The following is a 27,584-nucleotide window of genomic DNA, read 5'->3' on the forward strand; positions in this document are numbered from 1 at the left end:
ACACCCAATGTGAAAGTAAATAACACAATCTTGTGTTAAAAGTACACTTTAATAAGTTAAAAAAACAACACTTTATTTGTTGTTCCCATATAAACCCTGGCAGGGTGTTAAATCTGTAGTGTAGATTTTAATCTATTTTTGTGCTAAATATGACCTTTGCTGTGGTACATTTTACCCCAGTAGGTTTCAAAAGTACACTGTATCAGAGGTCATTTGCCCTCTGTGAGGGTTGCACCTGTAAATCTTTCAAGTGTTGCTGTTAGAGGCAGAGTTAACTGAGAAAAGTGTGGATTTTAACACTCCCAAACTTCCAAAATCACATAACCGCTGTTACAAAAACAGCATTCTACCACCTGAAAAACATTTCTAAACTGCGGTACTTCATTTCACAATTGGACTCTGAAAAGCTGGTCCATGCATTTACAGTATATCAAGCAAGTTAGATTACTGCAATGCCCTTTTAGCTGGACCTTCTAAAAAGTCTAAAAAAAATTGGAAGGCTCCAGCTCATCCAAAATGCTGCTGCTAGAGTGCTTACAAGGACAAGGAAAACAGAACATATTAGACTTGTACTGAAAAATCATCACTGGCTTCCTGTTCGGTACAGAATTGATTTCAAAATATGACTTCTAGTCTACAAATCTCTGATTGCTATGGCACCCCAGTATCTTTCTGGCCTTCTCACTGACTACCATCCCATCAGACCTCTCCGATCATCAGGCACGTGTCTCCTTAATGTACCTAAAATTAAAACTAAATCTGGCAAAGGTACATTTAGTCACTATGGTGCTTTCCTCTGGAACAAACTACCTGCTGATCTGAGAGCAGGCGAAACATTTAGTTCCTTCAAAAGTGGCCTTAAAACACTGCTTTTCTCTTAAGCCTTTGGCTGTTAGGTTTTCTTTGTGTGCAGAACTGTTCATGGATTTGAATATGCTCCTTTAGGAGACCCCAACGTTAGCATATGCAAAATGTTGTACAGATTGGTGCTAGGTGTGTCCAAGATCAGTAATTATTTTGCCTTAAATTTCTGTTTTTCTTGACTTAAAAGTGTATCTTTGTTGCTGTTTGTTTTATGTCTGTTTTATCCTCTGTAAAGCAAATTGAGTTTACATTTGTATGAAATGTGCTGTATAAATAAAATTGAATTGAATTGTTTGAAATTTAACACTATTTCAATGTTGATATTTTACTCCACTGTCTACAGTGTTAAAACAACACTGGACACTTGGACCCAAATGATCGTCAAAATCTGTGTGAACTTTTGTCTTACAGAGTTACATGTATACTGTCCAATTTGCTGTATGGTACCAAAGGAAGCACCATTTAGGTGTTTTCAGACGGACACGGTTCTGGCTCTGGTTTCTTTCTGGAGTCTCAGAACCTTGGTGCTTTCTGGTGAACCTGCCCAGGTTCACACCAGTTTAATCAGAACCAAAGTGGGAGGACATAATGGAGATGTATCCCCACATCCAGCTCCACTTTTGCCCAAGTCTTTCCTGCTGTCCCGGTATTCCTTCATCAGTTTCTTGAGTTAATTATTTGGTCTGTTGTTAAGGTGAACCCAGCCTTAGCTATCTCTTCCGCTAGTTTGGCATATAACTTGCTCTCCCTTGTACTACTCTCCAGCTTCACCTGGAATTCTGTCGATGCCCAGATCACAACCAAACATTTTTTCTCCTCAGCAGACAACTTTTTCTACATTTTCTGCTCTTTTTCACAACCTAGAATATGATATGTCCACTGACGATTTCACGGTTCCCAAGAAGGAACCAACTATTTTTGGTGCCAGCTGAGAACTAACTTTTCAGGTTCAGAAGGTAATTTTTCCCAGTTTGAACGCACTGACGGTTAAAAATTAGGTTCAGGAACCGACCCAGCCCTGCTGGTCTGAAAAGCCTATTTGTGAGCCAAAAGACTGGCTCTTTTAACTGAGTTGAGCCAAATGATTTGTTGAGTAGGTCCAATCATAATAATGGGCATTGATTGTGGAAACACAAGTGCGATCAAAACCAGACGGCTGAGTGGATATGGACCATACTGTCTGACACTGCTCCTCCTGGCTTTAAGCGGAGGTTTTTAATATTTCTCCATGAGTATTTTAAACTTTTGGCTTTAATGTGGCACTTCCTAAAAACTTAAAAGTAGCTTGAGATATTATTCTTTTTCTATATTTCAAATGGTTGGCACAACCATAAAAAGCACAAAACTTCTCTTAGAAATCACTTCCTCACTTTGATATGATCTGCCAACAACGTAAACCCTGCAGAGAAACCAGGCATTAGGACTGATAAATAAAGTTATCATTTGATGAATACTATGTTGTACTTTGTTGTCCAGGACATTTCATGCTGAGATTTATCAAGTGGTTATTGTCTTAAGGCCACAAACTGCTCAGCCCATAGCAAGGACATTAAAATCAGCTACAAGTGTGCTATTATAAACAAGTCTATCAACGACACACTGCTGCAGAACTGCACTTGTGGGTCACTTTCAACTAGGGATGCACAATGTGCAAACACTCTATGCCATGCATCCCTAGCATTGACCTGTCTATCAGGACACTACAATAGGAATTAAGCTAATTTTATTGCTAATGCTAGCTCACATCATTTAAGTGCTTGTTGCAGATGGTGTTTTGGCTTCACTTTTGTACAACAAGAGAAGGCAGAGACACGTTGTCCATCATTATATGAAGTTAGTAGTATTGGTTTTAGGTTTTAAATGCTGATAAATTTGGATTAGGTAGGCGGAGATTCATAAACAGAGCTCCAAGGCAGCCAATCCAGACTCACCTGGGGTTCTGCTCGTGCTCCTGGCTCTGCTCTCCTTCTTCCTCTGTGCTGCTGGTGGAGCATGAGTCGGGGTCTGTTCCCAGCACAGCTCCCCCCTGCGGTGAGTACAGGGACACATCTGGCCGTCGGGCCGGGGAGGGAGGAGGGACTCTCATCCCTGCGCTCTGATTGGTTCCTCCTCCTCCTGCCTGGTTGGGCTGCACAGGTACGTCTGGTGAGGATGGTTTCCTCCTGGGTGGAGGGATGGGACGGGACGGTTTCTTGATTACTGGCGGTTTGTTTTTGTCTTCTTTATTTTCCTGCTCGTCTTTTTTCTCTTCCTCCTCTTTGTGTTGGCCACTGTTCTCGTGTTCACTCAGCAGACCTGATTTACTTCCAGTTTTCGCCTCTCCTCCCCCCTCTCTCTCTGTTTTCTTTGCAGGATTTTGTCCCTTCTCTCTCTCCCTCCCTTCAGCAGCATCTCGGTCACTGCCTTTCCTGGAGGAGGTGCGACGGAGAGGAGCAGGAGGCAGAGGAGGAGCGGCTCGGCTCTGCAGGGGAACAGGAGGCCGTGACGGAGGAGGTGATGTTGACATTGACTTCCTCTCTTCTCTCTCCCCTACTCCTCCCCTTCCTTCCTCTTTTCTCTCAGCTGTTGTGGTTACAGATAAAGTGTGAGGCATGGGGGGAGAGGAGAAGAGGAGGCCTGCCCCAGACCCTGAGCTCAGGCTGGGGGGTCTGGGCGGAGGTCGTTTGTATTTTATCTCCATGTTTGGTGTGGTTTTAGTCTCTGTGCTGACCTTCTGTGGAGCTTCTCCGTTCTGCAGAGCAACTGGGATGTTCTGACTGGTCATGATCTCAGGTTTAGAGATAGACGAGGGGTTTGGGTCTTTATTGGGTGTCTCATCTACAATCACTGGGTTTACATACAAGAACAGTCTGCTGTGGCTCTCATCCAAGTCCAGCTCCTTGCTCATTGGCTGCTGGTTCACATCAGATGTCCAGAAATCTGCAGCACATACAGCCAGTATTAGAAAAGTTTCTGTAACAAAACTCATCACTTATTATCCTCCTTTATTTTGGTTATACTTACTGCATGTATGGAAGAGCTCATCAACTACATTCATACGCATACACCACGTTCCAAATTATTATGCAAATAATATGTTTCTCCGATTTTCCTAAATATTAATACAAATAACAGTAAATATAATTTTCAAGTAACCAACTCTTAGAGCATAATTCAGATTTTATCAAACAAACCTCCCTAAGATAACTATATTTTTCCCCAAATTAAAAAACCCAAAATGCCCTGTTCCACATTATTATGCACAACAGAGTTTTAGAAAATTTTATAGATTCTAAATAACTGAAAATGGTCATTTGTTGAATTTGCAGCATTAGGAGGTCATATTTATTGAAATCAAAGCTATTTCAATCAAAAACATCTTAACAGGCCAAGTTCCATGTTAACATAGGAGCCCTTCTTTGATATCACCTTCACTATTCTTGCATCCATTGAACTTGTGAGTTTTTGGAGAGTTTCTGCTTGAATTTCTTTACAAGATGTCAGAATATCCTCCCAGAGCTGCTGTTTTGATGTGAACTGCCTCCCACTTTCATAGATCTTTAGCTTGAGGATGCTCCAAAGGTTCCCAACAGGGTTGAGGTTAGGGGAGGATGGGGGCCACACCATGAGTTTCTCTCCTTTTATGCCCATAGCAGCCAATGACACAGAGGGATTCTTTGCAGCATGAGATGGTGCATTGTCATGCGTGAAGATCATTTTGCCACAGAAGGCACTGTTCTTGTTTTTGTACCACAGAAGAAAGTGGTCAGTCAGAAACTCTATATATTTTGCCGAGGTCATTTTCACACCGCCAAAGACCCTAAAGGGGCCCACCAGCTCTCTCCCCATGATTCCAGCCCAAAACATGACTCCACCACCTCCTTGCTGACATCACAGCCTTGTTGGGACATGGTGGCCATCCACCAACCATCCACTACTCCATCCATCTGGACCAACCAGGGTTGCACGGCACTCATCATGAGTGCCGTGCAACCCTTTTGATTACGAAAACTTGCACCATCCTTGTCTACTGTATTGAATTACATAGTAGACTTGCCTCTGGCAACATGGCGGCGACATCGGCGTCAAGGCAGCCAGCCAATCTCCCGTCACATATTATGTCGGTGCAAAGTGATACTTGAATTTGGATCATGAATCGATATATCAAAATTAATGTTATGTAATCGCTGTGCTTGTTAGTCTGAAAACTCACATATTTTTTGTCTACTTGTATTTCCTTATGTGGCAGACCTGACTCTATTAATATGGCAACTATGCACAAAGAAAATGTTCGGTTCAAATGACTTCCGGTATTAGAAGGTGAAATTCGACTTCCGGTATAAAGTGGAGGTCTATGGCTGCATCCAGGTCCCTCTCAGAATTGCATCAATGCAGTTTCAAATATCAAACACACTCAGAGTTACTCAGTCCATAATAAACAATAGGCTATGGATACTTAAGTTGTTGTTATTGTGCCTAAACAGCAGGTTACAGATGGCTGCCAGAGTGGAACATTTTGTGAGACTGATTTTAAACATATCCCCCAGAGTACTTTAAATAAGACTGCTGAACAAACAGCATTTTTTAGCAACTGCTTTTTGTATTGATGACTGCTGCAAAGTCAAAAGTGTCAGGTTTTCAGTGTTCGATGACAGAATATAGAGCCATTTGAACTCTTGTAAAGTCTACTGCCCTATTGAGCTGTTCTCTTTTGTTTCTACTGGATATGACAGCAAAGCAAAAAACTGGAGCACGCAGAAGTTTTTATCTATCTATCTATCTATCTATCTATCTATCTATCTATCTATCTATAAATATAAATATTATCTATATATATTTATCAACTCTTTTTTATATTTTGGGGGATTTTCAGATCGTAAAAGATCATTTTTGAAAAGAGAGTGGGGCTCCAAAAAGTTTTGCTCACTGTTTTTCGGTCTCTCCTTTCTTAACCAATCAGTGTGGGAGAATTTATCTTTCCAGCTGCATCACAAGTTTCACACAGAGGTTATGAACAGAAAAAAATAACATTTATAACTGAATGTAGGTGTTTGTATCATGAGATTTGATGCTTGTTTTGATTTGTGGATGCTGTGCTTCCACAAAAAACTGTAAGAAGTCACTGCCTTTGACAATTGCTGTCCTGCACATGTGACTCAAAAGTACCTAGCTACCATCTGACTGTGCCAGGCTTGCTATGAAAACCAAAATATGCCTTATAAGTACTAACTCTGCTACAATGGAAATATATATTTGTTTGTTGTTTTTGTTTTGGTTTATATTAACATACATACATTTAAAGGGGACATATTATGCAAAATTCCCTTTTTCAGGCTTTTCTAACAAAAATATTTGCCCCTGGCCTGTCCACAATCCCCTCAAATACCAGAAAAATCCCCCCCTTTCTCCACCTTTCAGAAAATGTGTGCTGAAACAAGCCATTCTCAGATTTTTCCCTCATGATGTCATGTGGGGAGTTAGCACCGCCCCTGGTTTGGTTGGCCCTCCCCGCTTAGAACAAAGTTCCACCCTGATCTTCTCCTAATGTTGGATAGCTCAGTGGATTACCCTGCTGACCTTGGTCTGAGATTGATGGTTCAAATCCCAGTCAGTGTATAATCCAAGTACAGTTTAGGCCCTTGGGCTTAACTTTGGTTAAAAGTCTGCTAAATAACATTGTAACAGCAGAAGTGCCGTATCCATTTCCCGAGAGGAGTCAGACAGCTCAGTAACATTTAAAGCTACAGACAGAAACAGCTTGCTCTGAGCAGGTCTGAAACAAAGGGGTTTTAAACATACAAAAATCCAATATTGGAGCAACAAACCATCACAGGCATGTTTTTGGGACCTCTGAGACCGATATAATCTTGTCTTAAAAAGGTAAAATATGTCCCCTTTAAAAGCCCATGTGACATAAATATTTTGCCATGCAAACTTTACACATCTGATATGCCAAAAACAAATATATTAATGCATTTTTCATGTTGTTTATTCCTGTTTTTTTATCTTTCATATTTTAAAAGTCATCACCATGCTGTCATTCATATATGTTCACTTTATGTTTCTTATTTATGACACACCACTGTTAAGAAATGTTACTGCTGCATTTTATGACTGGTTTTTACTACTGTGCCCTCCTCTTATTCTTCTACAGAATGAATGCACACAGTGCACTAACAGTGTAGATTTATATACCTGCTCCCATAGCAGAGATGACCTCCAGCTCTTCTTTATTGGTTGCCGTGGTGATAGCCTGTGGTAACCTCAGTGAGACAGCCAAGATGTCCCTGAACAAGGAGAATTAAGAGTAAAGAGAGAGTTTTAATTACAAGACACCTAAAACGATCCCTTATTCTTTGTGCTGTGAGTTTATCCATGCATACTGTGTGAATGTAGTGTGTGTACATGTGCTTGTACATGTACGAATGTGTATGAAGCCCTAGGTTATATGCATGACTCAAATGTATGTCATCACATGTGAATGCATATATAAAGTCCTGTTTTCTAAGCTTTGGTGGCAGTGATAGCCAGGGACCAGAGCTGTTACAGTATCAGGTTCTCAATCTGTCATCCATCTTCCTGTTCGGCAAATACTGTGATCATGGTGTCTCAAAAATGATTAAAGTAATTTTTTTTTTTTTCAAATTTAGCACAAATTACCAATCTGACCAAAGTATAAACTGATTTTAGAGGTGCAAGATCAAGGTCAAAAAGCAAATTAGCCCTTCTTCTCTACCAGAGTTTCTGTTAGCTGGTATTTATTGGTCTTCAGCCTGTTTCACAGGTGGGAGGTCTTTACCAAATAAATAAATAGTCAAGTTACTGTGTTACCTATGAAATATGTTGCAAGAATCATTTAATATAAATTTAGATTAACATAAAGTCAAAGTAATTTCACTACAACCTACTTCTATAGGTGCTGAGGTTGATTATGTGGGCTGTATAATACAGGCAGTGAATATTCATGTGACCAGAGTGGATGGCGTCAAACAAACCCCATCTCCAGGAAATCAACTCTGTGGGAGGAGTTTAAAACCGTCATTGGTGTAGGTAATATAGAAGCCAAAACAAAGGGAACTGGAGATGGCTGAGTGGCATAAACACTGATGCAGTGGCTGGGATAAGAATTTGCCTTGTCCGAGCGAAGAGTTGTAGTGAAGGTTCGAAGTGTGGGTAAATCTATCTTTGATCAATTCTCTGAGGAAGTGAAAGTGTATTCAATGCAGAATCATGTCATAGAAAAGGCAAAGATTGTTAGGGCCGATGGCAACAGCACCAGCTCACTTCTCCAAAGCTACGTGTTCCCGCTACCGGCATCCTAGCTAGACAGCAGCAGCTACATGAGAAAAAAAATTCATGAGAGGAGGACTGTACTTATCGATCCATAATGGATCCCTTTGTCTTTCTTCAGAACTACTCTAAAGAAACCAGGATGGTAGGATTTGACTGGTTTAGTGGAAGTTACAGTTGAGATCATCAGTTTATGAGGGCTAATATGGAACAATTGACAGCAAGACTCAACTGTCATTTATAATGCAGAGTTTTTATGTGATTTCTAGTAAACAGACCACTGGTGCTGAGTTATGGTAGCAGCTAATGTGCTACTGGGCAAACTTAGAGCTAACAGCTAATGTAAAGCTAAGTGCTGTTATTGTTTATGTGTTTAACGTAGGTGTATACCGTGCAACTGACTGCAGGTTAGTAAGGAACAGCTCACAGTTTTCAATATGTTAAACAACCTACACAAAGACAAATAAAAAGGTAAAAACTCTTGGATTTTCTGTCAGCTTGGATTCTTTCGTCTTGTTCTAGGTCAGGTTCGGGAAGAAAAATGTGTCCCCAGTTCTGTTTTAGCGCATATGAAGCTATATCATACCGTTTCTGTTTCTATATGTTTTGATGCTGTTAAATGCAGGTTTTTGGTCACAAATGCATTTCTAAACCAATTTTCCGATAGTTATTCTAAATGTCCGGAATTCTCAAGAGGGTCTGGCTGCAGCCCTCAGCAAACCTCTACGCTGGGGCGAAACCTCTGCGCTGCAGCGTGACGTCATTGCCCAAGCCTACGCTGGGGCGTGCAGTGTGTTAGCTGTTGTTAGCATGACTACAACAATGTGCTTATAAGACCTTAGCATAGCCCCGTACGCTGGGGCTTATGGGTCTATGGTGGGGCGTGCAGCAGCACACTCTGACCCCTACGCCGGGGCTTCGCCCAGCGTACGGGTCTACGCTATTAAAACCTGATTGCTTCAGTTTAGGCGTTAAAATCCGAGTGGTTAGATTTAGGCATTAAAATCCAAGTGGTTAGATTTAGGCATTAAAACCTGACTGGTTAGATTTAGGGTCAGCCTGTCGGCAAGCAGATAAAGCTGAAATTTTGTCACGGGTGAAATACGTCATCGCCCCAGGGTAGAGGTCCATGGCTTGGGCAATTTACATCATGCCCGAGCGCAGAGGTTTCGCTCCAGTGTAGAGGTCTCCAGCTGAACGCCCCAGCGTAGAGGTTTGCTCGAGGGCTGCAGCCAGATGCCTCTCAGAATTCTTGAGGACTGCCGACCATTTTGGAAAGACAAAAAAGACCAGTGGATACTCTGTTCTTAACATACTGCTGTTCCTTAGCTGGATGGCTGTGGATGTAGACGTAAATATCCTGTCACATAACTGTTGTCTTGCGTGCATGCATACTGTACATTTATGCACTTGAATGTGTAATTGTTGTGTTACCTGCTGACACAGTAGAAGGAGATCAGTTTAAAGATGTCATCGAAAACCAGACTGGAGCCTTCTAAGTGGAGAACTGAGACAGAAACAACAAAGTCACCCACTACTCTTCTTTCTAATCCTGCATTTTGTATTTTTGAAGTGAAACAAAAGCTGCTCTATGTAAAACCTACATGCTTTGTGTTGTTTGACCTGCAGGTTGTGTAAAAGTGGTGTCTCATCTTCATCAGGCAGCCGTACTGACAGCTTCACACCCTCGCTTTCTGTGCTGTGGACCAGGAACGCCTGCAAGTATCGACAAGGGACATTACAGCTTTAAGGTCAGACTCAAGTACTATACTATTCATATGATTTTATTCGACATAAATTCATGATATTGGTTTAACAGATTTTTACATATTCTATTCGTATTGGTAGCTATTATTATGTACTGTATATACAATAGCAGAGCCAATTACTACTGATGCAAACAGACTGGCTATATACTGTGTGTATCAACATAAAATATAAATGATTTGGAAGACCTTTAAAAGGGGACAATGAACAGTGCAGTCAAGTTGTGTTTGACCAAGGGTAAAGGGCGGGCCAGTTTGCACCTATTTGAGGCAGGGGCCAGATTTTCTCCCAGGTATATATCTACAGGGCAGAGCACCTGCGACTGCACCCCCCAAACAGGGAGAGTGGCTCACCCAGATTCCAGAAACAAAATCTGAGATCTCTGTCTACAAGTGTGCAATTCTACGAAGAGCTAAGATACTGTACAGATGGATGGATTCCAAAGCAGATGGATACGCCTGTATCCATGTTTCTCACTGGCGAATCCGTCTTGCAAAGCTCCCATCTGAACCGTTTCGGTCCGCTTAGAAAGTGCCAGGGCCAATCAGCATCGAGGGGCTGTACTTTTGGGCGGAATTGTGACGTAAGCAAGCAGCAAGAAGAGGCCGGTGTAATTATGGTAGAAGAGATTAGCGTGGATGCTGCTAAAGTGCCAGTTTTATCAGAACTTGATGACATTTCTTTGCTAAAAGAAGAACAAAGAACAGCAGTGAGTTGTTTTCTTTTCAAAAACGACAAAAGTTATGTACTGACATGTCTACAGTCGCCATGGATGGCGTTATGCAGTTCTTTATGGAGTTTACTCCTGGATAGTGGCTATGACGTCACGTGTTTTGTTGCTCTGATTGAAGATGTGACAGAACATTCATCCAATCACCCTCAGAATTTTTTTTCAAAGGCTCTGCCCTTTCCCAAACAGCGTCTTCGGGAGGTTTGCCAGATGGATGTGTTAAACACGCACATCCATCTGGCGCGTCAGGTTACCAAGCTTGAAGGAGATACCAGCGGGGAGATTTTCCAAGGCGTTCCCAGGCCACATGGGATAACCAATCCCTCCAGTGAGCCCTGGGTTAGCCCCTGGTCTCCTCCGTGCTGGATGTGCCTGAAAGACCTCCATAGTGACGTGACTAGGACGTATCATAATCAGATGTCTGAACCACCTCAGCTGGCTCCTTTCAATGTGAAGGAGCAGCGGCTCTACTCTGAGCTCTCCTTGGATGTCTGAGCTCCTCACACTATCTCCAAGGCTGAGCCCGGACAAAATCCTGAGGAATCTCAGTCGGCCACTGCAATCTCTACCCGACTCATAACCATATGAGGGTTGGAGGGTGTATCAACAGATGAATTTAACACTTTGCATTCCCAAATCCTGCAGATTTATAACAACAACCATGCCGGATTAAAATTTCTGACTTGAAACAAAGAGTTACTCCAAGAGAGTCACTGCTCTTTAATGGCACAACATTGTTTCACTCATAGGAATAAGGAACTTCTGTGTCAGTTCATTGTCATCGGAGGGTTACCATGATGTCATCTTTTTGTTGCTGTTTTGATTGAGAGCCCTCTGGTGGTGGGATTAATATGTTCCTTTCAGTGTGTTTTCGTTGCTGTTCTTTGTAGGGGGTTTAATCTTTAACTGTAATTCATAGATTTGAGGTTAAAACAGAGTAAATATATGTGTTTGTCTCACCCCAGACGTCTCTTTCTCCAGTATACTTGTGATTTTCTCTTGGCCGAGTCCTTTAGGCTGCCACACCGAGGCGCTCCCAACCAGCCTATCAATCGGACTCAGATTGCTGGGAGTTTGGGAGGATGGTGGGACAGCAGGAGGATTGGGAGGAGGAACAGATGAGATAGTTGGCGATAAAGGAGCAGAAAGAGGAGGAGAAATAAGAGAGGGAGTCGGATCAGAGGCCGGATTCAGCTGGAGAGGGAGCAGAGGTGCCGGAGACGCTGGAGCTGGGGAGAGAGGAGGAGGGAGAGATGGGGGAGGAGTGTTGGATGAATTTGTGGCAGGTATAGGGTTTGGGGATAGAGGGAGGGAAGGTTTGGAGGCAGGAAGAAGTGACAGGGGAGTGGACGTAGGCGGAGGAGGAGCAGAGGGGAGCTGGGAGGATTTGGGTGCAGGAGGAGGAGGCGGTTTGGGTCGACATGGTCGAGCTGGAGGCAGGGAGGAGGGCAGGGAAGGTGGAGTGACGGAGGTGATGGATGGAGTGTCGAGTGCTCCTGTCAGCGGGCTTGTGAGGCTGCAAGGGGAAAAAACAACTAAAGGTCAGAGATAATAACACCCCGAGGAGCATCTCTGCAGAATTTCACTCATCCTAGACTGACATAGACTGGATTTAATGTTTGCTCTGCCTAGTGCATGCGCTTAGTGATACATGATGTAAATAAACCTCAGGAATGATACAGATACAGCCTTTTCTTTACATTCAAACTTCTCATAGGTGTGTTACTTCATCAGCTGATGTGAGTAAAGTATGCAGCTCTTATTGCCCAATGCAAAAATATCATCCTGTTTGCTATCTGCTGTTCTGAAGACTCAGAAATCAATTTTCATCCTCTGTTCTTTAATTTCTATGCAAGATAACCCTGTTGTTTTGATGATAAAGATGAATTATTATCAGTTTATAGCAAGAAGGAGAGGCGAGAGGTTAGATAGGAATCCAGCAGCACACAATGCTGTCTATTTATAAGCTTAGCCTTTATAATCAGAGACAGACTGATTGAACTGATGGTCTTTAAATTATCTTAAAAGCACAGACAGAAACTCTAACTCCTGTCTTTGGTTTTATTATTTTATCGGTTCTTGTCGAGTCATTAACAAATGCAAATCCAGTTATAAATTAAGACATGGCTTCCCTAGTAGCGAATCACTATGGACGGGATCGATGATGGGATCATGCCTTTTCCTGAGACCTGGCTCCTATTTTTCTGGGACCTAATCCTTTTTCATATGACATCTGACACCTCACTCTGAGACCTGTGGATGTCCTACAATGTACACCGTACTGGAAGGTCCCAGTCACTCCACTGAGTGGTTAAAATAAACATCATTTCCCATGCAACAGTGGAAATCAGGAACAAAAACAAAATGTGCCTTTTATTAATTTTATTCTATTTTTTTACCAAGCTGATTAAATATTTACCTCATTCTTTACTATTTACTATTTAGCATATAAACTTGTGTGGTACTAGTTGGACTACATTATTACTGATAAATATTCATGTTGAAATTCCAAATCAATATTCTGGCAGGAATAAATTATATATTTGGTTTTCTGTGCATAATTCATAACAGATTTCTAAAAAGTAATGTCAATTAATCAAAAATAAAATAAAGTGACCGACCTATTCCAACAGAGGTCTAGCTAGTTGGTCCTAGTAGTCTCACACTCAATAAACATTGGGATCACCTGAGTGTAGTGATTGTGTCTTAAGTGACTGTATTATAAGGTACAATGTAGTCCAGCTGGTACCCCACAAGTTTATGCTAAATAGTAAATAGTGATGCCAAAAACCTGGCACATTTTGTGTTTGTTCCTGATTCCCACTGTTGCATGGGAAATGATGTTTATTTTAACTGATCAGTAGAGTGACTGGGATCTTCTAGTACGGTGTACATTTTAGGACATCCTAAGGTCTCGAAGTGAGGTGTCAGGTGTCATATGAAAAAGCATCTGGTCTCATGAAAAAGGGTGTCAAGAAAAAGAGTGTTAGGTCTCAGGAAAAAAGTCTTCGGGGAAAAAAGGCATAAGACCTCACACCTTTTTCCTGAGACCTGGCTCCTTTTTTTATGAGACCTGATGCTTTTTCCTGATGCATTATTTCCTGCAACTTGATGCCTTTTTTCCTGATGCCTTTTTTCCTGAAACCTTTTTTTTCCTGAGACCTGATGCCTTTTTTCCTGTCACCTTTTTTATTTAGACCTGGCGCCTTTTTTTCTGGGACTTGATGCCTTTTTTTCTGATGTCTTTTCCTGAAACTTTTTTTTCCTGAGACCTGATGCCTTTTTTCCTGTCACCTTTTTTCCTTTGACCTGATGCCTTTTTTTAATTTAGACCTGGCGCCTTTTTTTCTGGGACTTAATGCTTTTTCATATGACACCTGACACCTCACTCTGAGACCTGTGGATGTCCTACAATGCACACCGTACTGGAAGGTCCCAGTCACTCCACTGATTAGTTAAAATAAACATCACTTCCCATGCAACAGTGGGAATCAGGAACAAACACAAAATGTGCCATGTTTTTTGGTATTACTATTTACTATTTAGCATAAACTTGTGGGGTACTAGCTGGACTACATTATTACTAATAATTATTCATGTTAAAATTCTAAATCAATATTTTGGCAGGGATAAAATATATATTTTGTTTTCTGTGCATACTTCATTTACTCTGACACAGTAACATGCACCATATTTGTCATCACACTTCTGATCACACTACTGACCTCTGCTCAAATTTCTAAAAGCATTCCACTTCTGCATCAGACCAAAGTAAACGCTGTGCTGGCATTGTTGACAAAGTGATAAAAAAAGAAAAATCTTAATTTTAAGTTTGTTGTATGACAGGCCACTGTGCTATGAACCACCAGGCCAAATTGCAGTCATGAAAAACATCTCTAAGTTGATCAAATTAAGCTTCAAAATCATGAAAAATGAGGCAGTAAAACCTGCTCTAGAGTTGTGTGGTTGTGTCGGTTGAATGAGCTGAAGCCACACCCACTCAGGAGAAATACAGTGCCCTCAAATTTAAACAAAAATGCTTCTGATCAGCTGCCTGACTCTGTGCCAGAGCAGAAAGAAAAAAGGTTGTGGATACAAATGTACTGTTTTCTGGTACAAATCTCACTGTCATGATACTTAATGACCCATAGGCCACTGTGGCTGATAGATTTGGGAAATTGACCTCAAAATGAACAAAAAGACAGCAGTAGCTGGCTGTGAACTTTCAATGAAGGCAGTGACAGCAACCATATTCCAACATATCTGGTGTGTTATGACACAAAGTTTGGATTTCACCGTACAGGGACTTTAAGAGGGATAGTTGCATCTACTATACATCAGGTCATGTCATGTTTAATCATATTGCTACTGCTCCTTTATTTGCATTTGTGCCGTGCTTTGGCCCACCTCGTTCCTCCATGCCAGGACCAAGGGAGTGTGCCACGCCCAAGTGTAGAGTAGTGCACTCACACTGGTCTAACGAACTAGACTTAAGACTCAAGTTACAGATTGTAGTAATCTGTCATTTGAGCTGGATCTAAGAGATGGCTCCTTTGTCAGCCATGAGAGTAGGGTCTGTTTGAGAGGTTTCATTTTTTGTTGTTTTAAAGATATACAAAAGACAAAATGGTTAAAAGCCATTCAGGAGCTGAAATTGTGGCTCTTATCACTGAGCTGAGACAAAAAATTTGAATCTTTAAAAAGAGCTGTAATTCCCATGAATCTGAACCAGAATTAAAGCCATGTTTTATTGTTTACTAGTGTACTACAGTAGATTTTGCCAGTTGAATAGGGGGTCTTTGTTGTTGGTACAATACCATTCCAATCTGCGTAGATGAAGGCATCGCAAATCTCCTTTATATCCAGTCTGAGCTCTCAGATATCAGTTTTGGGGTTTGTCCACAATAAGCATTAAGAATTACAACTTGGTATTTGAATTCCTAAAGCAGGTTTAAATCCCTGTTTGTATATCTAAGCATGTTTGCACTTCCTGCAGCAATATCTCCATTTCAGGACTTCTGCCTGTCAACCCAACATCTTTAGATTGTTATTGGACTTTTTGAAGTCTTTTTTGGGACCAAAACTAATGAGGAACAGTTGACTCAAGCATCCAATGCACAAGGACATGGCATCAATCAGTTTAGAACAAATCCTGCATTTAGGCACAAGACTCTAACTCCATGAAGTGGATTTTACTGATGATTGCTGGTTTTCTGGATGCTGGACAAGAAGTCAGCAGCATTCTGGTTCATAGTCTGAGTAATGTTGACCACATCAGTACAAGAGGGCAGGCTTTAGTTTCTTACAGAGAGCTATTGGAGGGACAAAAAAGGGTGAATACATAGGCCTTAATGTAATCCAGGAACCCGCCTGACAATGATTTAACTTTTTAAAATCTAAAAAGGGACATCTGCTTATGCCTCTGCCTTCATTCTTCAGTTCAGCATTTTTATAAACAAACATAAGAAGAGTGACTGTAACTTACACCAACTGGCTGAAAATCATTTTTCCATGTGTTTGTGGAAATATCCCAGCTGCTTTACAGGTGTGTTCAGCAGCCTGAAACAAGATGAGCATTTTCTATAACCACTTGGGTTTGAATCATTAGCTGTGTAAATGATGATCTAGCAAAACTGTTGATTGTTCAGATGTTTCATTTACTAATTGGCTCTACTGAGAGTGAAGAACAGTAATGGCTGCCTGTCAAGCTCATGTTTTTGTAGTTTACTCATGGCCTGCATGAATGTGGCGGACTGAAAGTTTGTCCCATTGTCCCCCTCTGAATTTTTTTAAAGGTTCTGCTGTTCCCAATCACTGTCTGGGGGGTGTTGCTCAGATGAATATGAAATAAATCCTTTGAGATACAGTTTAACTGGCATGTCAGGTTATGTAAATGATGCATACAGTGCCTATAATAAAGTATTCACCCTTTTGGATGTTTTACCCTTAATTGGTTTTATAAATCACTCATTGTCAATATATACATATTTTTTGACAAAACTAATGTACAAAAAACCCTCTTAATGTCAAAGTGAAAACATATTTCTACAAAGTAATATTATATATTAATTAAAAATAAAATAAAGTGATTGACCTAATTTAACAGAGGTCTAGCTAGTTGGTGCTAGTAATCTCATAATTAGTGAAATGGGGATCACCTGAGTGTAGTGATTGTGTCTTAAGTGATTGCAGTATAAATACACCTGTGTCCATAATACAGTGTACATTTAACGTGGGGGTATTTTGCCTTTTTTCAAGGCTTTACACATCTCTCTGATACCCACGTAGTAGCTTCACATGGTTTACAGCTCAAAAAACTCCTCATGTTTCTCGCACTGGCATCCTGAAAAACCCCTGTTTTTCTCCGATTGGCCAATTTTCTGGAGGCTGGCCTCAGGTCTCAGGAAAAAAGGCGTCAGAGAAAAGGGTGTCAGGTCTCAGAAAAAAAGTCTTCAGGAAAAAGGCATGAGACCTGAAACCTTTTTTTTCTGAGACCTGATGCTTTTTTTCCTGAGACCTGAGACCTTTTTTTTCTGAGACCTGAAGCTTTTTTCCTGACACCATTTTTTCTGAGACCTGATGCCTTTTTTCCTGAGACGTGACACCTTTTCTCTGAGACCTGACGCCTTTTTTCCTGAGACCTGATACTTTTTCATATGACACCTGACACCTCACTCTGAGACCTGTGGATGTCCTAAAATGTACACTGGAAAGTCCCAGTCACTACTTAATCAGTATTCCTGGCTACCATTACACCATGAAGACAAAAGAACACTCCAGGCAACTCAAAGAAAAGCTCAGTGAAAAGTACAAGTCATGGGATGGATATAAAAAAAATCCAAGACAGTGAACACCCCCCAGAGAGTTAAATCAATCATCAAGAAATGGAGGAAATATGGCCCATGTGTAAATGTGCCTAGATCAGACCGTCCTCACAAACTGAGCGTGCAAGAAGCAGACTAGTGAGAGAGGCCACCGAGGCACCTATGACTTCTCTGAAGCAGTTACAAGCTTCAGTGCTGAGGTGGGAGAGACTGGAGAGAAAGACAATGTTGAAAAAAACTCATATCAGTTCTTGCCTAGAGTTCACCAACAGGCATGTGGGAGACTCCATGGTCCAGTGGAAGAAAGTTCTTTGGTCGGATGAGACAAAAATGGTGCTTTTTTGACCATCAGACAAGATGCTATGTTTGGCTGACACAATTCCTTGTGTAGCCAAAATTAAACTGGTTTGGTGAAAATTCTGTTATGCTTTAGAAATTATCTTTATGTAACTCCTTGATAATCATTTTGTATCTATAGTCATTTTTAATTTAAAAGTGATGAATCCATTATTCATAGACAGTGACGAAGAACCATCACCGGTAATATCATTTTATAAAAAAGGTTAATTATTAATCATTTTCATTGTTATAGGAAAGTGGTCTTTCTGCCGGTCAAGGCAGCAAGAACCGTACTGCAAATAAGTTTTTGCCTCTTTCTTGAAATCTGAATTCTTCCTAAGACAACCAAATTAAATACGAAATGCAGTTTTTTAATGATGATTTCATTTACTAAGGGAAAAAAGCCATCCAAACCCACCTGGCCCTATGTGAATGAGTAACAGAAGATAAGAAGCAGAGTCAGTGACATCTATCTGTCTGGAAAGGGTTATAAAGCAATTTCTAGGGCTTTGATTCTCCAGCAAACCGCGATGAGAGCCATTATTCACAAATGGAGAAAACTTGGAACTGTGGTGAACCCTCCAAGGAGTGACTGGCAAAACAAAATTACCCCAAGAACACAACAGCGACTCATTCAGAAGGTCACAGAAGAACCCAGAACATTTAAAGACCTGAAGGCCTCACTTGACTCAGTTAGGGTCATGACTCAACAATAAGACAGACACTGGGCGAAAATGGCGTCGTGAGAGAGTTCCAAGGCCAAAACCACTGCTGAGCAAAGAGAACACAAAGGCTCGTCTGACATTTGCCAGAAACATCTTGATGATCCCAAGACTTTTGGGAAAATATTCTGTAGACTGACAAAACAAAAATTGAACAGGCGTGCATCCTGTTATATCTGGCATTAAAACAGTCAAATGTGGTGGTATTGTGATGGTCTAGGGCTGCTTGGCTGCTTCAGGGTTCCAGCCATCAGTTCATGACCTCCCTCGATTCATCCATCAACAAATTTTACTGGAAAAATAAACCCCCAAGAATCAAACTGTCCACACTTCAGAAACCAAAAACATTAGGCGGACTCAATGCACCAAATTTTCACCATTATTCACTAGCAAATCAACTCCAATATATCTATAAATGGACCCACCCCACTCAGTTAGATAGCACATGGTTAGATATAGAACAAGAAATTAGTAAAGACATCCATACCTCAGATTTACCATTTCTCAGCCAGACTCTTAAAAAACACTGGACAAAAAAATGCATAAAATGGGCTTCTCCTCTGGATATTGTTCACACTGCACACAATACTGCACAGATACCTACATTCATGCAACCTGGCACTGCACACCTGTCCAACAATTCTGGAAAAATATTACAGAGACATTATCACACAAGTCATGGGCTGCCACATCCCACTCTGTCCCTCCCTCTGTTTACTAGGAAACATATCCACAATACAACTGGACAAGACACACAGCCGTTTACTTCTTGTGGCGCTAACTATCGGCAAGAAGACTATCCTCATGAACTGGAAATCACGGCACTTAACAACCATCACACATTGGAAAAACCTGCTCATAGATTACATCTCCCTAGAAAATACAAACTCAAGGCAATCACATACACACCCACCCACACACACACACACTCATACACACTCCCTCACACAATTAAATATATTACTTAGACCAACTGATCAACTAGTCTGTAAAATCAACTGGCCTGTCTGTACTTCGTCTGTACTTTGTCTCTGTTTGCCTGCATGTCTTGTGTACTTGTTTGTTACACAAAGTTTTTGGTGTTGCAATAAATGGAAAAAAAAAAAAAAAAGTTCATGACCTCAAGCTCAAGTTTGATTAAGTTATGCTGCAGAACACTGACCTGAAACACACCAGTAAGTCCACCTCTGAATTGCTAAAAAAACAAAACAAAATGAAGGTTTTGGAGATGCCCACTCACAGTCCGGACTTAAATCCAATTGAGATGCAGTGGTACAAGTTTACACAGGCAGTTCCAACTGGAAAACCCTCCAATGTGGCTGAATTTAGATGAATCTGCAAAGAGGAGTGGACAAAATTCCTCCACAGTGATGTGAAAGACTTATTGACAGTAATTGCAAATGCACTTTGGTATTAGGTTTTCACATAGAGCCAGGTAGGTTTGGATGGCTATTTTCCCTTTACTGATGAAATCATCTTTTAGAAATTGCATTTTGTATTACCTCAGGTTATTTTTGTCTTTATCATATCATATTTATCATGTTAAAATTTGTTCTATTATAGAGGACAAATACTTTTTCATAGTACTGTTTCAGCAGAAGATGCTAAGTACTTTATTTTTAACAGACTATATTGAGCCAGGTTACAGTATTTCCTTCTTTTAACCGCACTACCAAACATGCTACAGTTAAAAAAACTACTGAGCTTCACAAGGCAGAGAAAACCCCTCTGTGGTCAGGTGGTTTAACTTTAATACCTCAGAAATGTGACAACTATTTTCTTATTTGAGTCATATCTCTGCTAGGATCCTCTTCAAACCTGCACTGCATGACAAATCCCACTATCTTGCTTTAATGCTACATCAGCTGTGTTTGTAATTGCCACAGAAAGACCAGTTCTGATAGAAAAAACAGTGCAACAAGGTCAGACCAATTTTAGATTTAGTAAACTCGCTGCCAGTGCCTTTAAGGCTGCTTTTCCCCCCTTCTTTAAGCCTTTAGTACACAGATGTTCTAATGTATAGTAGACAGGGTGAAAATTTGCATCAGAGAGGTGTGACACTTTTGCCTTGAAAGCTTCTGCTTTTTCTCTGTTTATGCTCAGCCTTCTGTTTATAAAGAAATATCTTGTGGAAGTGAGGAAATCGTATGACCACAGAGTGAATCCTGTCTGAGCATCACATGTGACGTTAGAGCGTCACATGTGATTCTAACTCACAGGAAAGAGCAAAGAAGAATAACAGTTTTGTCAGCTGAATCTGGGATAGTGATGGAAACTGTAGCAGTCAGTAGAAATCTGCTCAGACATCCTGGAAAATATTTGCTTTGACTCTATAAATGATATATTTTCATAGTTTTTTATCAGTCATGTACGCTCTCTTTGCTCTTTTGCAGCTCTCAATCAGCTTTTGTGCTACTTTACGCTTCTTCTTCTTTATTCTTCTTCACTAGATGCAAAGAAATATATTATGCCGTTGCTCCACTTCATTGAAAAACCTTAATTCCAAAAAAATTGGGACGTTGCCTCAAATGTGAATACAGCAATTTGCAAATATTTTACAGCGTATATACAACTGAATACAGTACAAATACAAGGTATCTGATGTTCAAACTGGTAAATTTGAACATTGTGAACATTCTAAACATGCAACTGGTTCTGAGAAGTTGGGACAGCCATGAAAAGCCAAGGAAAGTTGTGGAACAGTCCATAATTTCATCAAACAATTCAGAGAATCTGGAGAAATCTCTGTATCTAAGGGAAAGAATGAAAACCAACATTGAATGCCTGTGACCCCTCAGGTGGCACTGCATTGAAAACCATGATGGATATTTACGTGGTTTGAGGAGTCCACATTTCATACTGTTGGTGGAAATAAAGGCAGTTGAGTCCTCTAGGCCAGGGGTGTCCAAACTTTTTCCACAGAGGGCCACATACTGACAGCTATAAGAATGGTGGGGCCACTTTCATATATCTCATCTTTATGATACTGAAGTCAGCAAATCCAATTTAGGGAAAGATATGCTTAGTGATTGGGTGTGCTTGAATGGCTAATTAATGGTTAACAAACAGGAAGTCATTTCAAGGATTTTAAGAGGGCCTATCAGATTTCAGTTGAGCCCTGGTTGGCCCTGGCTATCACTGGATAGAGGCTCTATTCACCAGAGAATTTACAGTGTTGTCTCAGTTTGAGCCCCAGAAAAAGTGAATCAATAAATTGTCCTGTCAAAATGTTTGTTAACAGAATTAGCACAGTAGTGCTGCCTAGTGCTGAAGCTAAAAATACACACTAATCCAAATCCATTCACACCATCTTTACTATCCTCTGTGTTTTCTTATCGGTAGATGAGTATAGTTTTGTTTTACAAATATACACTACAGTCAAACATGAGCTTCATTTTCTAATGTGGGCCATTTTCACTGATGTTATAGGTATTGCTGGGGGCCAAATCAAAATGGGCCAAGGGCCACATTTGCCCCCCAGGCCATAGTTTGGACACTCCTTCTCTAGGCTAAAGAGGAAAACAACCATCCAAAATGTTATTAACACAATGTTCAAAAGTGAACTTCTGCTTGTGTGGTGGTGTATTAGTGTTCATGGCGTGGGTCACTTTCACATCAACCCCATTTTTAGGGACGTCCATTGTTATTTCAGCGTAATAATGCAAAGACACATTCTGCACAAGTTACAACAGCATGGCTTCACAGTATAAGAGGGCGGGGCCTAGACTGGCCTTCATGCAGTCTATACCTGATTCCTATTGAAAAAATATGGAGCACAATGAGGCACAAAGTACAACAAGGGAAACCTCACTCTGTTGAGCAACTTAAGTTGTACATCAAGTAAGAACAGGAAAAAAATGACTTTCACTACTTAAACAATTGGCATCTTCAGTCCTCAGGGGCTCACTGAATGTTATTAGAAGAAAATTTGACGCAACACAGTAGTAAACATGCTTCTGTCCCAATCTTTGTGGAACGTGTTGCAGGCATATAATTCTGAATGCTTGTATATCAAAAATGGGAAAATTAACAGTTTGAAAATGACATTTCTTGTCTTTGTTCTTTAGTAAGTTGAATAAATCAGAGGGTATCATGAGAGAACCTCTGCATGCACATGGATTACTGAGGTTATCAGTAAATTTCTACATAACTGAGTATGATCCCTCCATCCCTCCATCCATTTTCTATACCGCTTATCCTGCTGGGGGTCGTGGGGGGCTGGGGCCTATCCCAGGTGTGATTGGGTGAGAGGCAGGGTACACCCTGGACTGGCAAGTTAATCGCACAGCTGACAGAGATATAGAGACAAGCAACCAAGCTAGCTCACATTCACACCCACTGCCAATTTAGAGTCACCACTTAACCTAATGAGCACATTTTTGGTGGTGGGAGGAAGCCAGAGTACCAGAAAAAAGCCCATGCATGCATGGGGGGAGCATGCAAACTCCACACAGAAAGGCCCTGAAATGAACCAGGAACCTTTTGGCCCTGAGGCAACAGTGCTAACCTCTGTGTCGCTGTGTAGCCCAAGTAAGATCCCTACCCTTTGAAAATAAGTGGTTTCTCCCCAGTTTAGCCCAGCCTGGAGGCAAGCAATATCACAAAATAGCCAGTCCTGCAGACCTCATAGCGTCTAGCCTCTTCTAGCCAAATAAAGGGAAGTTCTGAGGAGTCTAGCTGTGCCCCTATAACAGCTTTCCTCCCTTTATTTTGTCACAAATATGCTTTTACTGAAAATAGTAGTATAGTATTAACCAAATGAACTTTGTGGGGTTAGAAGCCAAGTGACGAATGAGCCAGTTCTACGAAACGGCTCGTTATTGGGAGCCACGGCAGCTAGCTTCCATTTGAGCACCGGTTTTCTTTCTTACATCTCTGCTGTTATATAATCTAAATTTTAAAGCCCAGCTGGTCATTTGGGAGCCAGAGATCTGCTCTCATTACTGAGCTGAGCTAAATCATCCAGATCTCTTAAAAGAGACAGATTTTCCGTCACAACAAGACAGGCTTCACCAGCTGTGGAAACACCCAACCATGGCAAACTGTAGACCCCTGAACCAATCTGTACCGTACTTTGTCCCCCATGCCTGTCACCATTTCTCTGTGGACTTTTTAAACTTCTTTTTTTTGCCTGAATATGTCACTACTGCCAGGACTCAAAAGCAACTCGATATTTTTTCACTATTTGAACCGTTGGTCCGGCCATAAAACAGTGAAGTTCTCCACTGTAACATGACGTCATCTGCATAGAACCTATAGTTTTTGTTTGTTTGTTTTAATTGACCAAGTCAAGAATAGTCAGCAACTGTAGCAGCTACTATGGCTTGTTCACTCTAGAGCTGTGAATTCCTACCACGTCTGTGATTCCTAAACTTTATTTCTGGTGAACCATTTTTTACAAGGTACAAGCCATCAATCCAACGCTTTGTTTTCTGTAAATTGTTGTTTATCAAGTCTGCCTTCTGTGCCGTCCACAGGTGAATGGTTGAGCAAATGGCTGATGCTAGCTAATGTTAACTCAACCTGGTGTTTTCTGTTTTACAAGCCTTGAAAAAGCCTCTTAACCTCCGTCACATAGGCTGTCTCCACATGCTTGACCTGGGCCTTCAGAGGCTGTCTGGTCTGGACCTATGCATTTCTTTTTTTATAAGCCAAGCATCAACAACTGACTCCAGCTCTTTTGCCATCCATTGGCTGGTAGAGCGTTGTTGTGTTTTATTAGGGTGAACAGGGTGAGTGTTATGAGGTGGAACCCCCCAAGGTGGCTATAATGTGAACTGCGGACATAAATGTGACATTAAATACTGTAAATTCTGAAAACTTTAGGTGAACCAGAAAAAATCTCTGGCAACAAATCTGTGGGTCCCGATCCAGACTTTGGGAATGAGTGCACAAAATCACAAGATTCTTCATTCTGACTGTACGTTATGATTGACACAGACAGAACGCTCATCCAATCACTAGTGATGGTGAGACGAAGCTTCATGAAGCATTGAAGCTTTCCAATAATAATAATAATAATAATAATAATAATAATAGCAAATTGGTTCAGAAAAGGGTTCATTTCTCGAGGCTTCATGTGCACAAGAAACCACCTACAGGCCAAAGTGTACAAAACAGGCAGCTGTGATCTTAACCATGTATTCTGTGGTGCACTGTGATTAGTGTCAGTAACAGCTGTTTGGGAATAATGAGAAAAATGTATGACTATAATTTGTTTATAAATGTAGTGTATTTCTATAATAACAATGCTATATCATGCATGTATCATAATAAACATTGGCAGCGCCATATAATATATTAATGGTAGTAGGGGTAATATTTGTGTTCTGTGTCACTTTAGGAAAATGGCATTGGTTTAACTGTCTTACTCTCCAAACTATCCAAAATATACAACTCAAAACTAACCAAAAATCTCCTCTATCATAACCAAACCTTTTAAATGTAACCCATGAGGTTTATATTGCTGTCAAACCTCGCACAAAGATCTGAACCACTTGCCGAACCAGTCATGTGGTACAACCAGGCAGCGAGGCTGTAGACATTACCAATGACATCACTCATCTGAAACAATACAGGCCTCGGTACGGGCGTCGCAGAAACACTTCCTGAAATACTTGAAATACCCTTAGAAGCATCGGCACAGCACGTAAAATCACTACCAATCACCCTCCAGGATGATTTTCATTCATAGGTTAACCAGTTTTACATAAAAAAGGGCCAAGAAAATATGTTAGCTCGCCTGTATGCTGTGTCGAAAACATTCAAAGCACTAAATTTCTACCCAAAAACCCCTCTGTGTTGTCCGGCACTAATTTACGACGCAGCTTTTGGCATTTTATCTCCTTCCGCCTCTGCACACTGATATCCTCTGAGCAGCTGTGTGGGTCTGCAGACTTCTACAGGGATAATATCACCACACCAAGCTAGAACAAAGATAAAACGTGCGATTTGGGTGATGATGATATGCTGTTTAATGTGGATGAGAGAGGATATTTGTATAAATCGGAGTACACTGAAGAAGAACTTATTCAGATGGAGAGTGAGCAGGCAGAAAATGAGAGCAGAGAAACTTAATTTGAAAGTTTTGAGCAGGAGAGATCCCGAGCAAGATTTATTTTTGGCCTTTATTTGATAGGACAGTGGATAGAGTTGGAAAGGGGGGAGAGAGCAGGGAGAGACATGCAGGAAATAGTGCCATGGGCTGGATTTGAACCTGGGTTGCCTGTGTATATGGCATGCACCTTACCCACTCGACTACCGGCACACCAGGGTTCACATTTTCCACACCTACATCACCAGGTACGTCAAAATTGTGCATATTATCTTGGTATTAGCTTGGTGTGGTATCCCTGTAGAAGCCCACAGACCCACACAGCTGATCAGAGGATATCAGTGCGCAGAGGCGGAAGGAGATAAAATGCTGAAAGCTGCATCATAAATTAGTGCCTGACACAGAGGGGTTTTCTGGGACAAATGGAGTGCTTTGTATGTTTTCGACACAGCGTACAGGCAAGCCAACATGTTTTCTTGACGCATTTTTACGTAAAAATTGTTAAACTACGTGGATAAATCGTCACCATCTACAGCCACCATGCGCCGGATCTCTCTGAGCTCGTAATAATCACAGGATCAACTTTCACAGAAATCACTGGAGGCTAACGCCACTACTATAAGCCAAACACCTCATACCACCCAACTTCAAAAATCCCGAAATATCCCTTTAACAGACATTTGCCATTTAACAAAGTCAAATAATATTCAAGTATCAATAGATTCACAGTACATCTAGTGGTGAAAACTATGGCTCCTTTACTTGAATATCCACATTTAAATGCAGAACTTGAGCGTTTAAGGGAGTCAGTAAACAGCCTGAATACCTTACCCGACCCCCAACGTTAGCTGACCTAACTTGACCTTTAGGATAAACACAAAGGCAAACAGCACAGCTCCGCCTCAGAGTAAATGATCAAAATACAATTCATCATAACCTGCAATTAGTCTGACCTATTTGTCATAATGGTTTCAACAAAAGCAGCAACAGAACCCACACGCTGCACACTAGAATCAGTGTTTCCTACATCTACGTGACAAGTCATGATTTTGTAAGGAAAAAGGGTCTTAAATCAGAATTTTCTCACACGTGTGTAGCCTAAAGTGTAAAGTTTAGGTACTCAAATTCTTGTAATTGAGGAGCAAAGATGCTGTCATGCATTACAATGGTCTGTTTGCCTTTTGCTTGCACAAACTTGCAACATTCACTCATAAATCTCAACTTTCAAAACTTTCTGCAACAACTGCAACGCTCTTTTTGTGTCATTCAAGTTAAAATGATCAAATCCAGCGGAGCAGGGAGAGATCAGGATTTGGATTTTTTAAACTCTCAGAGAAGGCACTGACCTATTTATTAGTCACTGACTCATCACATCTGGTTTTCCTGCTCTGGCTGCCTGACTTTCGACCCCCTTCCTCCCCTCCCCTCCATAGCACTTCACAACAATCCCCCCTTGATCACATAGTACATTTCCTGCTCTGTATTTTTACGTTACCTCAGACCCCTCATTAACTCACCCTGTGTCTGTAGAAACAACGCTGGCCTCCATCATATTTCCACAGATTGACTCTTCGGCTGCTCTCTGTCACTCTGCCTCAGCTCCATTGAACGCCCCGCCTCCTCTCTGCTCCACACTCCTCCTTTTTTTTCTTCTCTTCCTCCTCTTGATCTGTGAAGGACTGAATAAGGGAAAACTACAAGGCAAAGGGAAAATGTTTGACTGTGTCAGCCCTCCCCTCGTTTTGTTTCTGCCTCCACTTCCTGGGCTGATCGAGAGGCAGGAAGAGGCCGAACACTTTGGTTAGACTTCCCCTCCTCTTTGGCTGTCTTTTTTTGGTCTCCTACAACTTCTGTCTCATGCAATTATCCCTTCTTATCCCACTGATTAAACTTGTGGCTGCCTTTTCCTGTCCTTGTAGATCTTTCTCCAACAATTAGAACATATTTTCCCATTTTTGTATGTTCTTTCTCACTGAAAAGCCATTAAAAGCCTCTAAAATTTGCAGAAATACGAC

At 41.1% G+C, this 27,584-nt stretch overlaps 1 protein-coding gene across 2 annotated transcripts in view; it reads right to left on the reverse strand.

Moving 5' to 3' along the window:
* rin3 (Ras and Rab interactor 3) overlaps positions 1–27,305 on the reverse strand; it is a 44,398-nt gene extending 17,093 nt beyond the window's left edge. Inside the window, exons 1-7 of one of the 2 annotated variants that reach the window (XM_041813088.1) lie at positions 27,087–27,305; positions 11,591–12,146; positions 9,738–9,849; positions 9,568–9,640; positions 9,450–9,470; positions 7,039–7,130; positions 2,796–3,783 (exon numbers count right to left, since the gene is read on the reverse strand). In XM_041813088.1, the coding sequence (XP_041669022.1) occupies positions 2,796–3,783; positions 7,039–7,130; positions 9,450–9,470; positions 9,568–9,640; positions 9,738–9,849; positions 11,591–12,146; positions 27,087–27,121 (1,877 nt within the window). In that variant the 5' untranslated portion in view covers positions 27,122–27,305. The remainder of the gene's footprint in view (positions 1–2,795; positions 3,784–7,038; positions 7,131–9,449; positions 9,471–9,567; positions 9,641–9,737; positions 9,850–11,590; positions 12,147–27,086) is intronic. The other variant, XM_041813089.1, reaches the window with a different exon arrangement.
* Positions 27,306–27,584: the final 279 nt, after the last annotated feature.

This window comes from Cheilinus undulatus, linkage group 18 (assembly GCF_018320785.1).
Source record: "Cheilinus undulatus linkage group 18, ASM1832078v1, whole genome shotgun sequence".
NCBI classification, from domain to species: domain Eukaryota; kingdom Metazoa; phylum Chordata; class Actinopteri; order Labriformes; family Labridae; genus Cheilinus; species Cheilinus undulatus.